This window comes from Mya arenaria, chromosome 6 (genome assembly GCF_026914265.1).
Source record: "Mya arenaria isolate MELC-2E11 chromosome 6, ASM2691426v1".
NCBI lineage: Eukaryota > Metazoa > Mollusca > Bivalvia > Myida > Myidae > Mya > Mya arenaria.
Window position 1 is genome coordinate 58,581,411 of NC_069127.1, and position 15,534 is coordinate 58,596,944.

Genomic DNA, 15,534 nt, shown 5'->3' on the forward strand with positions numbered 1-15,534 from the left:
TTCTCCAGACTAAAACCTCAAAGAGTCCGGCAACTGCTAAGGTACTATTTGCAAAGTGCTGCGCCCCGCCCACTTATCGACATCATTAGCATATAGTGAGTCAGTGGTCGAGTTAGTAATTGCCTTGGAGTTTCTCATACATTTCTGTTTAATAAAGGATTAAGTGAAACTTGGGGTGTTATCAAACTCTATCTGAGACATAATCATTGATATATATATTTATTTTTATTTGTTTCTCTAATTATTTACTGGTACTGGGACTTTAATGTTAAAAATGATGTAATTTGCATTTTGAAATAAGTGCATTGAACATATTGATTCCCAATACAGTATGAATGCATTGATCATTTTAATTGCGAATATCATATTTCAAACGTAGATCCAAATGTTGAAGGTATTTTATCATTTAAACTTGAGGTAAAACACACACTCTTTAAAACAGCGGGATAGAATGACAATGCCTCAATACAATAGTTTATACATCCTCAATATAAAAGTATTCGGACTTATTTAAACTTTTGAACATAAATTTAAAAGATCTCTCGTTTTAGTATGATTTAATGAAACCAAGTCTGGATATAGTTACAGCACACTAACAAAAATGGCAAATTTAGACACACTTTTGAAAAATAAACGGAATAGGAATTATATTTCGTGCCTTCTTGTAACTAAAAAGGTTGGTAAAGCATTGGGACCATTCACCGAAGACAAGCTTCAACACATTCATGGACAAATAGTGAGAAAATTAGGCGCACAGAATGCGTGCACTGATCAGTGCAGTCAACAGTTCAAAAACAATTTCAACAGGTAAGCCTATATCTTAGCTACGTTATATTTTTTAAACTAGCTTGAACGTTACATGATCGATATAAGTTCTGTGTTTACTTTTTACTTATCCTTAGCACACACTCAAACAGTTCATAGCTTTTAGTCATTCATTTGACGTCTGTTTGCGACTGTGTGCATACCTAATCCAAGAAATATGATGTCAATTTAGGGACTCGCTCATGTTTTGGCACCAATACCCCCGTCTTCGGTTATGAACCTGAAATACTTATGGTTTATCTTTTTTACTCTTTGTTTCGAAATTGTTAAACAAAATATACTTTAAATATAAACACCGTGTCCAATCGCTGCGAAGTGAAGTGGTGGGATGACGCTAGATCGTGGTGGAAAGTGATCTAGAAATTGATTTTTTTCACAAGGATAGGTGTATAGTGACCTCCAGATATTATTGATTGGCACCGCACTGAAGTGCGCGCCTATTATGGAATGGGAATTTATTTTAGTTAGTGGTAGGAGCGGTTTTTAAGTTCGTTGACAGTTGGGTTTTACTGTTATTTTATAATGATTAAAAATGCAAATGGATGGCGATTGCATGGTGTTAAAAATGCTATTTATGGTTGAATAGATAATCTTCAATTTATCTTTAAAACATTATCTCGGAAGAACGACACATAAGTTTAATAACTGTTCCCGATTCGTTTACGTTTTCCGATTGGTTACCTGAAATATCTGAAATATCATGTGCCGGAAATGTAAAATGTGTGGACCGGTAATTATGTGAATGGGAATAATTATGTTTTATGTTGTTTTGTTATGTTTACTGCATTGATAAACAATGAGGTAATCTTTTTTCTTTAATCTAATCGATATTGGAATTAAATGTTCACCTAACTTTATTTGTTAATGTGTTGAAGGTGACATTAGTAAAATTTTATTGCGATTGTCCCCGAGTTGTAACACATACCGGATGTTGCTATTTTTAGAACCAGAAGGTATTTCCCCGCTATTCATAGTCAATAATGGAATTTCTACATCGAAGTAGTTGGAAACTCGGCTGATGTTTTTATCATGAATATACGTTTAAAATAAGTAAACACTAAAAGTGCACACTGACATTTTATTAAGATACACTTAACAATTTGAGTCATTACAGTAAAACATGGATTATAAGTGAATTATACGCGTAGGAGAAGATTTTCTGTCGAAAAAACGAATGTCAACAATCGGCATGGAACTGGGATATTCGTATCAAAGGGCTATGTATGTAAGTATCTTTGAGTAGTTTTGTACGTTGATGTGTTCAAAAATGTTTGTTTTTTAATTTATCTTTGGAATTCTTAAATCATTTTTATTTGCTAAATATTAAGACAGCTTGTTAATATTTTTACATACATGTACTATACTGTAATTATATATTATTATAAATATACATGTTACATCTACTTATGCACCAGTCAATTGTAACCACGCCCCCCCCCCCAGGTCGGGGGTATACCGGCGATAGCGGGGGAAAAGGACTGTGTTTTTACCTTCGAGGTGTCCCTGCAGTGCCGGGTGAATGCGGTGGTGGGGCGTGGTTACTATTGACTGGTGCACTAGCACCAGTCAATTGTAACCACGCCCCCCCCCCAAGGTAAGGGGAATAGCCGGGACTTTGACTTTCGGTCCAGCCAACCCCAGGTAAAATCCTCGTCCTGCGAGGACGAACTGATGGTCAAATCCCTGCCATATGCCCCCGCACCCCAGGGAGCCTAGGTGAGGCATATTCCCCGCTATATTTTGCTCGAAGACAAAACCACCGCATTCGCCCGGCACTGCAGGGGCCACCTGAAAGGTAAAAACACGGCCCGTTTCCCCGGCTATCCCCGGCATAACCCCGGACCTGGGGGGCCATGGTTACAATTGACTGGTGCATTATGTACATGTTTCATATTTTTAAATGTACTTATGCACATTATTTATGTATATGATATGAGTATGTAATCTTTTATTTGATTGTTTTATCTTAGAAAAATATTAGACTTAAAATTTTGTTTAAAACTGATGTGTTTTGGTATGTGACATATTTTTAACATACCATTATACATGAACATGCCCATTATTTGTTTACAAACTGCATATTTTCTAAAAAAACTGTAAGAAAAGACGTACATGGTTTCGGGCTGGAAGCCACGACAGCTTTGACACTAGCGACATTCATTTGCTTGTTGTAGGTCTCGTTAAAACCCCGTACTGTTGTGAATCATTATCAACCATATGCACAACAACTACATATTAAATGATTTGTGCCTACCAACTTACTCTTGGCTAACACGGATATTAGTCCAGAATGTATAATTGATACATGTGTATTTGTCTTTCACAGTTGTAGTTTCTGCCGGTTGATAATCAGAAGTCTAATTTATTTCAGGTAAGAAAATGACTGAATATTACTAAGTCAACAAATTGGGGTTATGAAGAATTCCAGCCTGCATTAAATACTATGTTGGATCATTGAGACAGATTTGACATCCATGTCATCCACAAGGCAGTCACATCTGATAGAAATGATGTGAGTAATTCATATAAAACATTTTTGAGTTGGTGTTTGTTGTTTTATAAACTCACTATATTCAATAATCAAGTGGTGGTGGTGGTGGTGGTGGTGGTGGTGGTGGTGGTGATGATGATGATGATGATGATGATGATGATGATGAATTTTATTGATAAATTTAGTAATTTTCTTTATATATTATTTACATGTATGTATCAGCTTGTTTTTTGTTTTTAAATAATGTCGAGAAATATTAAACTGTTTATACGATATTTTATTTTGTATATGTATGGCAGTATTATTATCTATACTAATAAGTTAGAAAGGCTTTAAAGTACATTTTTTTTTCCTTTACAGCACTAAACATTCTAGATGGGTAAAGAACCTGAAGGGGCATGAAAACCAAATCAGCATTGACTCAGCATTGAGTAATTATCATCTGTGCACACACTACAAGTACAAACGCATGGGAACAGACCAAGCTTCAAATGTTGAAGAGTGAAGACTTATTGTGAAAAATTCTAAATGTAAGAATACCATTGACAAAATAAAACAAATAGACATCGATTACCTACAGAGACTGTTTACATGTTATAATATTAAAAAGACAAATTAGTTGAGAACTTTCACTCTGACATTTTTGGAGTGGCATTACCGCCTACATGTACATAGTGTTCTTGTTTCTTTACATATTTTAATTTGAAAGTACATTCATTGTTTTTAAATCTGAATTCTGAGTAAGTATCATATGTAACATTCATTTATTTGAATGATTACATTTTATGAATAAGTCCAATAAAGCTTTATCAATTTTTACAAGAAAAGGGTTGATTTTTAAGCATTTTATTAGCTATAAAAATGTATGGTTACATGACATTATGTATATTTTCTTCAAAATTGAACGGTAAACTATCATAAATTGTCTTTTTAATTGTTTATTAGACATTATAGAAAATATTTAAAATGATTTCAGCAGGTTGTTTTATTATTAATTATTTTTTTATGAATTTATTAAACTGCTTTATATTTTCAAACATCGAAATACTGCTCTGTTCAGAAGACTCACAAGATCAATCAAAATGATTTTTTTGCATGTGTATCAATAATGCTGTTCGGTTGAACTTATGTTTTCTGTTAACTGAAGTTTATTTCACCAGAAACTGTTGTGTTTATTTCATAAGCTCTGATAATATGAAAAAAAATCAAATAAAGACAAAATATTTACTTGTCGCTCTTTGTAGCCCTTTGAGTTTGGGGTTGGGTGTAATGAAACTTAAATTACTTTTTTAATTCACAGTAAAATATTTTCAAAATTTGGATAAAAGTCCCATAGTGTACCATGATAATAACTATGTTGTCTGTGAAAGCTTTTATTAAAGTGTGTATTACTAATACCTTAATTCAGTTTAATAATTATGGCCTTGGATTTTTATAATTGCTTTTCTGGTATATATTAATTTAATGCAAATGAAAACACAATTTAAAGTAGACACATTTGATACTAATTATATAAATGATTATTGTTTACATGTACTCTGATTTGTTATGAAGATATTCATAAAGGGGTGTTCTTCAAACTTATTTACATGTTGGACTTGATTTAGTATTGCTTTTCTGGTATATATTCATTTAATGCACAAAGAAATTATTATAAGTGTTCAGTATCACTTTCACACATTGTTTACTATTATTTTGTGCATATTTGGCCTATTTATGCTTATATGTGCATTGTTGTATTTCAAAACCTTTGTGAAAAATAGAAACAGTATTATTTCTTTCATACATAGTCTGATACAAATTCAATTTGTATGCATTATTTTTATCATATTTGAAAAATTTGCCATTGTCCTATAAGACACATGCTATTTTTGTGTTAATATCACTATCAACTAAAAACATCCATTTTCAACTCTTCTTTACCATGTAAATGGAGAAGTTAACATTATAACTCCATTGACCAGTTTTTTTATGCAATTTGTCCAATTTCATACATTTAAGTATAATTAAACAGCTAAAAACAAGGCATGTTATGTTATAAATGCATTTCATCTAGTAAACTATGTTCTCTTTTTATATAACAATTCAATAATTATGTTCTATTTATGTTTGTAACTTTCATAATGTTTATTAAAGTACTACAAAAATGTTATTTCATGTCACTTCTTCATGATGAATTCCCCATATAATCAGGAAACTTATTCTTCCCTTCAAGTTATCATTCCATCATGGTGACTTTGCCCCCTCCCCCTAAATGATGAGAACTGCAGTGTGCAAGGACAATAACTATATTTCAGCGAATTGCAAGAGTTATTCCCTTTGTTCCTTTTCCTGTCCGTAGCATAACAAGAAAACTACTTTTTTTGGAATTTCATTAAACATCATTCAATGGTAAAGCACAACAAGAGGAAGTGCAGTGCACAATGACTATAGCTGTATTTCAGCTAATTGCAGAATTATTGCCCTTTGCCTCTTTTTCTTGACCAGAGCATTACTTTCTAAATACTCATGGTATTGAAATAAAACTAGGTATATGGATAGGTGGCAATGACAAATAGTACAGTGCACAAGCACCCTAATTCTGTCGTGTTCATTAATGTACCACACCCCTAATGAAATGTTTAACTTGAAACTCTTCAATTTCAATGTTTTAGCCTATGTTGTTAAGTAGAATACTACAAATATTTTGAGAATTTCATGGATGCGGTTCGATGCATTGTAATATGCCTGTTGGCCTTGACATTTCTTGTTTTTCAACATATAACAAATGCATAAACTATTAAACGGCGCCCTTTGATGCTTTGCATCAATGGTCTTTCTTGTTCCATTATGTATTTGGTTTCCTCAACACTATCGCCACTATTGCAAAGGGGTCACTCTAAACAATGATGAAGCATGAAATAACTATGAAACAAATGCTATAACCATGCTTTGGTTCACTGAAATGTTTTAAAACAAGACTGAAACAATGCATTTCACTGAGTAATCAGTTCCCAGCAAACATCCGCTCGACAGAGTTTTCTGGTAATGTCGGCGCCTACCAAAATCGACAAATTCCCACGTCGAGGCGACGTATTAACCTGGCGTCCGTGCAAATTCGATATACGACGTCGACTCGACGTGGGATTATCTTTTCATCTGAAAAGTATGGTTGCCATAAAAATGAATCGCACTAAATAACCGTATTATTTAGGTTAACATTTCGTGCTTCATAACCTATATCAAACGTTGTTAGCATCGTCTATTCTGCATTTTATTTTGACGCATATTTGAACTTGGGGAAAAACAATGCTGAATATTTGAACCGATCGGAATATATAAAAGTCCAATCAATATCGGACCGATATATTTTAAATATCAGATAAATACCGATATCCATACGGTTTGTAGAAATCTTTTTCCTGAACATATTTATTACCTCCCTTGAGTTTAATTCACTTGATATTACGTTCATTTGTTTGATATTTCCATTTTAAATATCTTGAATATGATAAAATAAACTAATGTATGAAAAACAGATATTAAAACTGTGTATATGTTGCTTTTACAGAATTTGTCTTTTGGCTTGCGCTTGAGTTACCGTCTCCGTGGCCTAGTTGTTAAATCCCACGTTGAAGGGACGTCAAATGTGTGCTGGCTTTGCCGAATTGGGTTTGCGCCATGCATGTAACACATATACTATGACTATGATTAACTAGTGTGAGTTTTTGACGGAGCAGCAGTGAATATGGTACACTGTTGAAAATCAGTAATAATATACAGATTTTAATATCAAAGTGAACAAAGCATGGTGGAAAATTGCTAAAAAACAGAATTTACAAAACACCGTGCAACCAGCGTTACCCAGCAAAACCTGACTGGTCCACCACATCCTACAGCATTACATCTTTTATTTAAAAAAAGGCACCTTCAATGACTATATAACACGTCAATTATACCAATAATATCAAAATACGCTATATAAAAGAGATTTCCTACGGACAGAAGCTGCCTATACATTTTTTGGTTGTAATTTTCGCTGTTTACTTAACTTTTAAAGCTCGCGGATCATTCTTTTAATATACAATATCGAGTTTTCCCCTAATGATTTGGGAAACGGCGACATTGTATAGGAAACCAAATATATAGATATAGATATGAACAGGAAGTCATCTTGCACTTATTCCTGTAAAGAACCATTACTGTTTCTCGATATCTGTTATGAAATTTCTTAGTCGTGTTAACCACCATAATCGAGCGTTGTCCCCCAACTAACCAACGTTACTTCCACCACTTCATCTCGTAACGATTAGACACGGTGATAAACAAATCTGGTTTAAGTGGGGTGCGAACCCACGCCGGTGCAATCAAGGAAACATTGAAAACTGACAACAAAACCTCACACCCACAAACACTCATACACAAACATATGGACAACTTAACCATTAAGTTAAACCCTTTTGTTGAATCGCGTGACTAACTCTTGTTAAAATTCTTGGACTACACAGACAAAACTTGAGCTTATATCAACATTTGTTAAAGGGTTCCAGCCGTCAGTCTCTGAGTTTTAACATTTCCTTCCACACTTTATTTCGTCGTACAAATGAGGTAAATTTTACAAAAACATGAGCGAGTCCCTTTAAGCCTGAATTTAAGATGGTACAAATATTTGTCGATGTTATCGACCTTTCCATACTAAAAGCAAATCTTTACTTCCTTTTTTCTGCAGTATGATACACACTAAAAATCCAGAATTTGTACAGTGCATCTATGAAAGATATGTTGCGTGACGACAATTCATCCAGGTTGAACGAATTTTAGAAATTTGAAAAGAATGGCCGTTATAATTTTAAGAAGTTGGTTTAAATTGCGGTTATAATAAGATCATTGTTTTATGATGTTGCGTTTTTTTTCGAGATATGTATAATCATGACGTCATCTCTAGAAAAAAGGTGCACACGCGACTATGCTAATATAGATAATTCTAGTATCGGTCACTCATTGTACAGTTTATTAAAACTTTTATCGTTATATCATTGAATTGTAAAAACTTGTGATTAGTGCAATTAATGATACTTTAAGGAAGAAGGTTTCTTTGAATACATTTTAAATTTGTATTTCATGACACAATTCATTACAGGTGGTGTATTACATGCACTACATGGAGGGCGGAGCTCCTACGATTTCATTTGTTTCCTCGGAAGATCACGTGGTCTGAACTTCACTCATGGGAGTGGCCAAACAATCCAAAACACATTTCCGAGGTTTTCATGATTCAAGGTTTCAACAAAACGAATCTGAATTTAGAAGACGTGACTGTATCATTAAACATTTGGAAACGATGTTCCGAGTTTCAAAGAAGTCTTATACCAATGGCAGACGCTGTAAGGGGCTGTAGAAATCAGTTATGCCATGATATATTCGAATGTGATGACAATTTAAAGACGGAAGTGTTCGCAAATATCAAAAAGTTAATTCATCACAGAGATTTATCACCATTAATTCCTGATATTGTTGACCTCTGTGATTGCATTCGAGACCTAGAAAAGGACCAACTGAATATATATTATAAACAAGAATTGGAAAACATTATACAAGGTAGATTAACTGATGTCGAAACACAAGTCAGCATGCTGTCAAATATATGCTATATGGTTATGTTTGTCGTTTGCTTTATGGTTATGTTTGTCGTTTGCTTTTTAACCGTATTGCATTTCTGGTCACGTAACACATTATCGCCGAGGACATCGACAATGCCCAGGATGAGAACGTCTGAAATAGGAGGTACGATTACACTTTGAAAACTATAGATTTTGCAATGAATAATGAATGCTACGAACTTAAAGGTGTACTACTAGACATGGAATCTCAATATATATACTTTTTTATTTCATTTGCAATAAAGAAAATATACATACTTTGAATATAATACTGAAATTTGCCATTTGCGTCAAAACAGTTGCCAATAAAAAGTACTTTGGTGATGGGGGTATTGAAAATGCCTCCCATTTGTTTGGTTAAGCCATGGTAATGTTTGTGTTATTAGATAGTAAAGTATGATTGTTATTACAGTTATGATTCTATTTTCGTCTTGAATTTTAAATATTTTATTTTGATTTGTTTATAACCAGTCTTGTTTGCAATCTGGCCGACCGTTTCCGTGAATATATGTTCTTAAATTTTCCATTAAGATTGTCCAAATGAATCTGACTTAATAAATTATACGATATAATCATAATATATAGTGATCCTAATGATCAATCAAAGTAACGTGTGATGTATCTTCGGTACTCGTAGGTTAAATAATGTGGACACCTTTAATCCGTTTTATTCACATGGTAAAGCATTTTACGTTGTCTTGGCGTATCAAGTAAATGGCGTTAACAGTTCTTTATTTAATTTCCAGAGTGCGTAACAGAAGACATCTACGGGGACTTTCCAAATCCATTAAGTTTGGAACCTTATTTAAAACGCCACAAAAAGTTAGTTGGACGTGAATGGCTCTTCGATATTATTACAAAAAGTATTCAAACTATGAATCCTTCAACGCGCGGCCTAGTCATGAAAGCAGACATGGGATACGGGAAATCAGCTTTCGTCGCCCATACCGTATGCGCAGATGAACACAGCAAGGGGTTTCGTTTAAGAAAAATGTTAATAGCATTTCATATTTGCAAATTCGATGTTTTATTAACGCAGAAGCCCGGGCTCTTCATTCGAAGACTTACATCAATGATTTCGCATTTTGTACCCGAATTAATGACTCAACTATTGACTGAAAGACAATGCTTCGAACACTACAATGGTGATTTCTGCAACGAAGATTATCTAGGATGCATCGACATTTGCTTAATTAATCCGTTACAAGCGTTATCGAGAAATGATTTTACAACTTCTCTCAAACTGATCATTATCGATGCTATAGACGAATGTGGGAATCCAAAGGACGCAAGCGACAACGCAATCATTGAAATAATTCGGAAACGTTTCCATTTGTTTCCAACTTGGATTAAACTGTTAATGACAAGTCGTAAGCTGAAGCCACATGCACAGCTTATGTTGGATTTTAATGTGATATATCTGCATACTTTGGAGAAAAGAAACCTACAGGATGTACGATCATATTTGAACAGAACAGAAATAAATAGGCTAGACATGCCGTCGACTTTTCTTATCGCACAGTACATGGTTGATTCAAATAGCTACAACGACTCGAATATAAAAAACCTTGACAGATTTTATTTTGATCAATTTGAAAGAATTTTTGGGGACGAATTTAAAAATGCAAGGAAAATTTTTGAAGTGACAGTAACTACGTATTTAACAAAAACAAAACATAATATTTTAAAAGTAATTACGGATTGTTTTACAATACACAAAGACACCTTAAATGATGAACTCAAAAAGGTTGAGCAATTCTTTATAACTGTAAATGACACTGTTACATTTACCCACCAGTCCGTTGTGAATTGGTTAGAAAACAAAGCTTCTAAAACATTTAAAATACAGAGAAAAAACGGCCATACAATCAATGCTCAATATTTACTCAATCAAATTGACAACATGTATATTATTGACACGGATATTGTCAACCTAGCAATACACATAATGAACTCAGAAGCAACTGGATTAATTGATCGATTTAAAAATATAAGCCATGATCAAATAACGCTTTTGGAAAGGACCTACTCTGAATCACCTTTGATACGATGCGTGAAACGCCCTGACTGTTCAAATATACCGCATACTCTGTATTACCATTTCAACAACACTGAAGAGCTGAGTAGCGAAAATTTTACTGCGGCGTACATTGCTGCTGCTACGGGGAAATTGTCCGCTTTAAAAAGCCTTTGTTACCATGGGGCTAATGTGAATTTTAGAGTGAAATCTTACCACGGAACGATGCTTGCAGACGTTGACGTTGCCGTTCAAATCGCTACCTTGATGAAACAATGGGGTTACGGATTACTCGATATTGCCTCGCAAAATGGACATTTTCAAATAGTAAACTTCATTTTGACTGATAATACTTTTTTCGGCAACTACACATATCACATATTGAATGGCATCAATTTAAAGCCTGTGCATCTTGCGTGTAAGTCTGGTTATGTTGATACGGTCAAGGAGTTTTATATTTACAACAAAGGTAGTGTTGACTGGCAATGCCTGTATTTTGCAGCAGATGGAGGACATTTGTCTCTAGTGTCGTACTTAATGAATGAATTGAACATTACTGACAGGTGCCGGGAGTGTAATGAAGTTCTTACGTGGCTTTCTGAGGGGTGTTCCCGAATGCAAGGAAGAAAAGTAGATACAGTGTGTCTTTATGACGATTGGGGTGATCTATCATGTGAAAGTGCACTTCATGCAGCAATTCGAGGTGATAATGTTAACATAATGAAAGCGATTATTTCCAATAATGGTGGCTCAACGCTTAGTTGTATGGATCGAGGAGGGAGACCACCTTTGCTTGTAGCAATTCAAAATAATCGTAAGGATATGGTGCGTTACATCCTTGATAATCACAAGAAGTTTGCAAACATAAGTTATTCGTGTGGAAATACAACTGAGATCAAAGATAAACTCCAACTTAATTTATATGAAGAAAATCTACTTAATTCGCAGATATGTAAACGACTCGAAGATGTTTTAGCAGAGCAAGGAGACTTTTGGAATTTCACAGGTTTTAATGAGCATGGACTGCATTTGGATTTCTTTACGCGTGATGCAAACGGGTGCTTTACCGCTCATTCTGCCGCCTGCGGTGGGAATATAAGGTTACTTAAGCATTTGATACACGACCAAAGCACGGATATAATGACATTGCTTTGTAATAACATGTCTTCACCATTGCATTCAGCAGTAATTTGCCAAAACAACATATCGTTCTATTATATAAGAAATCAAGTTAACAGTGCTAACATAGATCTTCAAAGGTATAGGTTTGCATACATGTGGCTAGCCGTTAAACAGAGGCCATTTTCATTAGACCCAAATAAACAGACCTTATCATTTATAATTTTGGATATGTATTCCATCTATCCTGATACCATTCATGGAAAGGATCGCTTTGGGAGAAACCCTTTACATTATCTTATTCAGAACGGCCATTCAAATGTGTTAAATACACTTTTTCAGACACATGGGGATACTGTTGAAGCTTTGTTGACTAGAACAGATTATTTGGGTCAAACACCATTTATGTTTTCAGTCAGAAGATTAAGCAAACGAAAACGTTTCGCCGTTTTGAAAAAGCATTTTAATTTAGAGACAGATTTTCAATTAGGTGAATTGCTCTTAGACCAGCGGCTCCTAACTCAATCTGAATATACGTTTATCGTTTCATTACATTTTGGAAAATTAAGGAATTTATTAACCAGTCCGGTCAAAACAAAAATTTTAGAAATATTAATCAAGAAGAGAACTTTTTACTTATTTCAAATGTGTTTATCACATATATTTGATGAGCATGAAAGGTATCAAACATCTGTTTTGAAATCAATTTTGAAGAACGATTCTCATGGACTATTTCTAATGTTTTATTACAAGAAACTAGCACTGGATATCGAAACATTTGATTATAACGTTCATAATATAAAACAGATTCTTCCATTTTTAATTTGTAATGATTGTGACAGTCTAATTGAAAGTTGTCTTATACATAAAACGATACATAAATTCGCAGAATTCGAAAAGGTAAACAGCTTTCTTTATAAGGAAATTGTTTACCCTGAAATAACATCTGTTGTAAAATTTGTTTTTGAAAGAGTAAACAGTTCTGTCTTGACACTCTGTAAAAATGAATACAGTCAAAATGTTTTAGATGTTGCAATTCAACAAAAGTCCGTAATGTTCACAACTTATTTTCTAGACAAAGGGGTCTCGCCTAGTTTTTCACATGAATCTGTTTTATCCAAGGCCATCAAAACGTCGGTCTCTAAGGAAGTCATTTTGTTCACTTCAATTTGTAATGGCACAGCTATAGAAATAACATTTTTGAAATTCAATGATATTTTATCTATTCTAAACAGATCTTCAACGGAAGACAAGAATGATATATTTCAAGAGTTAGTACTCAATAATGTTGTTATAGACGGCTCATTATTGCTATTTCAGGACAATGAAACCGATTCCTTTATTTCGTTGTATATACATACATTTTATCGGTCGATTTCTAGGACGTTCATATGCGACACAAATTCAACAAACTTTTCTTTTATACATTTTCTTTCCCTTCAAAAGTTCATTTATTCCGTTAAAGCTTGCTTCACATATTTTGGAAAGGAAATCTTGGATTGTAGAAATAAAGACAACTTCACACCAGCATACCTTGCCTTGGTATTCGACAGAGAAAATAAAACGTTAGACTTTATTCAATCAAATCTTCACAGTAAAGGAAAAATCACATATCCGGACAAATATGCTGAGCACTATTTAGTGTACATTCTTTCAACCGCATTTAGCAACTCAAATAGAATAACGCATCAGATTTCATGCCGAGATAAGTTTATGAGAAATCGTAGGAAGGTATTTTATCATTACATAAAACTTTACAACTGTTTAAAATCTTTCTCCACAATTTTCACTACAGACGAGGTTGTACAGGCATATAGAACGATAAAACGTTCCTTTAAGGCTGTGATACGTTTAATATCATTTTATTACTTACACCAATCACTGAATCAAATTTACACGTACAATAATCCATCTAAATTAGCAATTGGAAAACAAATTCAAACGTTTAGATATTTTGTTTCAAAAATATGTGTCTTTTTGTTAAAATCAGGAAAAAACAAATTTCCAAGACACATGTCTGCAGATCTATATAATGAAATGAAAAAACACATGCCTGTTAAACATCATTGGGTTTTAGAAGAAGACTTGTATACAATTGTGAAGGAATCTGATACAGATTGGTGTTACAACGACATCAATTTTGCCTTTGATACAGCAAATATATTTTATTCAGATTTGTCTCAGTTGTCAACTTTTGAAAGTACATTAAATGGTATTGTTTCAGGAATTTTGAAAATGGTTGTTAAAACAAACATATTGCGTTCTAATTTTACTACACCTTTTCTGATTAAACGAGGAATGAGGAATAAGTGCACATCTCATGGTCGTTCTTATTTACAAAATGAATCTAAGCGATTTTCCTATTTAAATTGTATTTCATCTCTGCCAATATATAGCTTTGCGTTTGACATGAACACCTTTCAGGAATTGGAGTATTTAAAAGGTATTTCGTCTGCACAAAAGCGCTATATTTCGTTGATGTCAGGGTTTGAGTTAAAGCAACTCTTTTCAGAACGTAGAAAAGGAGATTGAAGAAAAAAATCTGGCCGCTTTTCAGTCCTTTTTTTTATATAACTCTCAACATAATGTAGCCTCAACAAATTGATGTTTTTCAAATGCTGTTAATATACAATATCTTTATAACTTTCGATTGGCCCCTCTTGTTTCTCATTTGTGTTTATTGTATTTTATGTTTGACAAAATGTGTGTGTACAAACATTTTTATTAAAATGAAAAAAGAGTAAATAATGAGAGCATATTGAATAATATTTTTTGCTTATAAGAGGTAAAATATGATGTAACATAGACCAAAATATTATAATTCATCCATACCTATATTATGTTTCACAGTTTAGAAAATAAATGTTTAATGATATGTTTGACCATGAATTTATAATGGGGGAGCGCTTTTCCAGTTTAGGGTTTTCTAATAATTTCCAAACAGCAATACGTGTTGTATATATTCAATTCAATTTTGAAATAGCCGTTTAAACTTTTTTATTTTGTAGTGATTCTTAAAGTTTTGTTTAGTTTTAATCCAGTAGATGCGTATTTTAAAGATTAGAATTTTGAAACATGACACGTTGATTTACAGGGGCACACAATGGGTTGATGCAAATTTTATTTTTTAATAAATAACTTAGAACATATACAATGGACTCTGCGACTTCTCGGAGCACCTTTAGAACCTTTTATAGACACCGACAACAACGCACTACTTCTGCAATGTTCATACAACTATACATTACGGTGTATACGTGCACACTTTGACTAGAGTTTGCTTAAGCGATATTTAATAGCGCTTAACATATTAACTGTAGCTTGGTTGCTAATCAACTACAGGTTATAACCATAATCATAATCATTTTTACCTTCACTAATCTACGTATACATAAACAGAACAGCATAGAAACCTGTTGCCGTAAAAGTCTCTTGTTCTGTTT

The 15,534-nt window shown here is 33.5% G+C and overlaps 1 protein-coding gene across 1 annotated transcript; it reads left to right on the top strand.

Moving 5' to 3' along the window:
• Nucleotides 1-441: 441 nt before the first annotated feature.
• On the top strand, nucleotides 442-14,966 carry LOC128237149 (uncharacterized). Its single transcript, XM_052952417.1, has 3 exons — nucleotides 442-807; nucleotides 8,436-9,079; nucleotides 9,702-14,966. Exons 1-3 carry the CDS (start codon nucleotides 602-604, stop codon nucleotides 14,621-14,623), a joined length of 5,772 nt encoding a protein of 1,923 aa, XP_052808377.1. The 5' UTR covers nucleotides 442-601; the 3' UTR covers nucleotides 14,624-14,966.
• Nucleotides 14,967-15,534: the final 568 nt, after the last annotated feature.

Bases quoted from the DNA above. Each gene is read 5' to 3' on its own strand.
- LOC128237149 (XM_052952417.1), top strand. From the start codon at position 602: ATGGCAAATTTAGACACACTTTTGAAAAATAAACGGAATAGGAATTAT. The intron at 808-8,435 runs GTAAGCCTATAT...AATTCATTACAG, and splicing joins TTCAAAAACAATTTCAACAG to GTGGTGTATTACATGCACTA. The intron at 9,080-9,701 runs GTACGATTACAC...TTTAATTTCCAG, and splicing joins GAGAACGTCTGAAATAGGAG to AGTGCGTAACAGAAGACATC.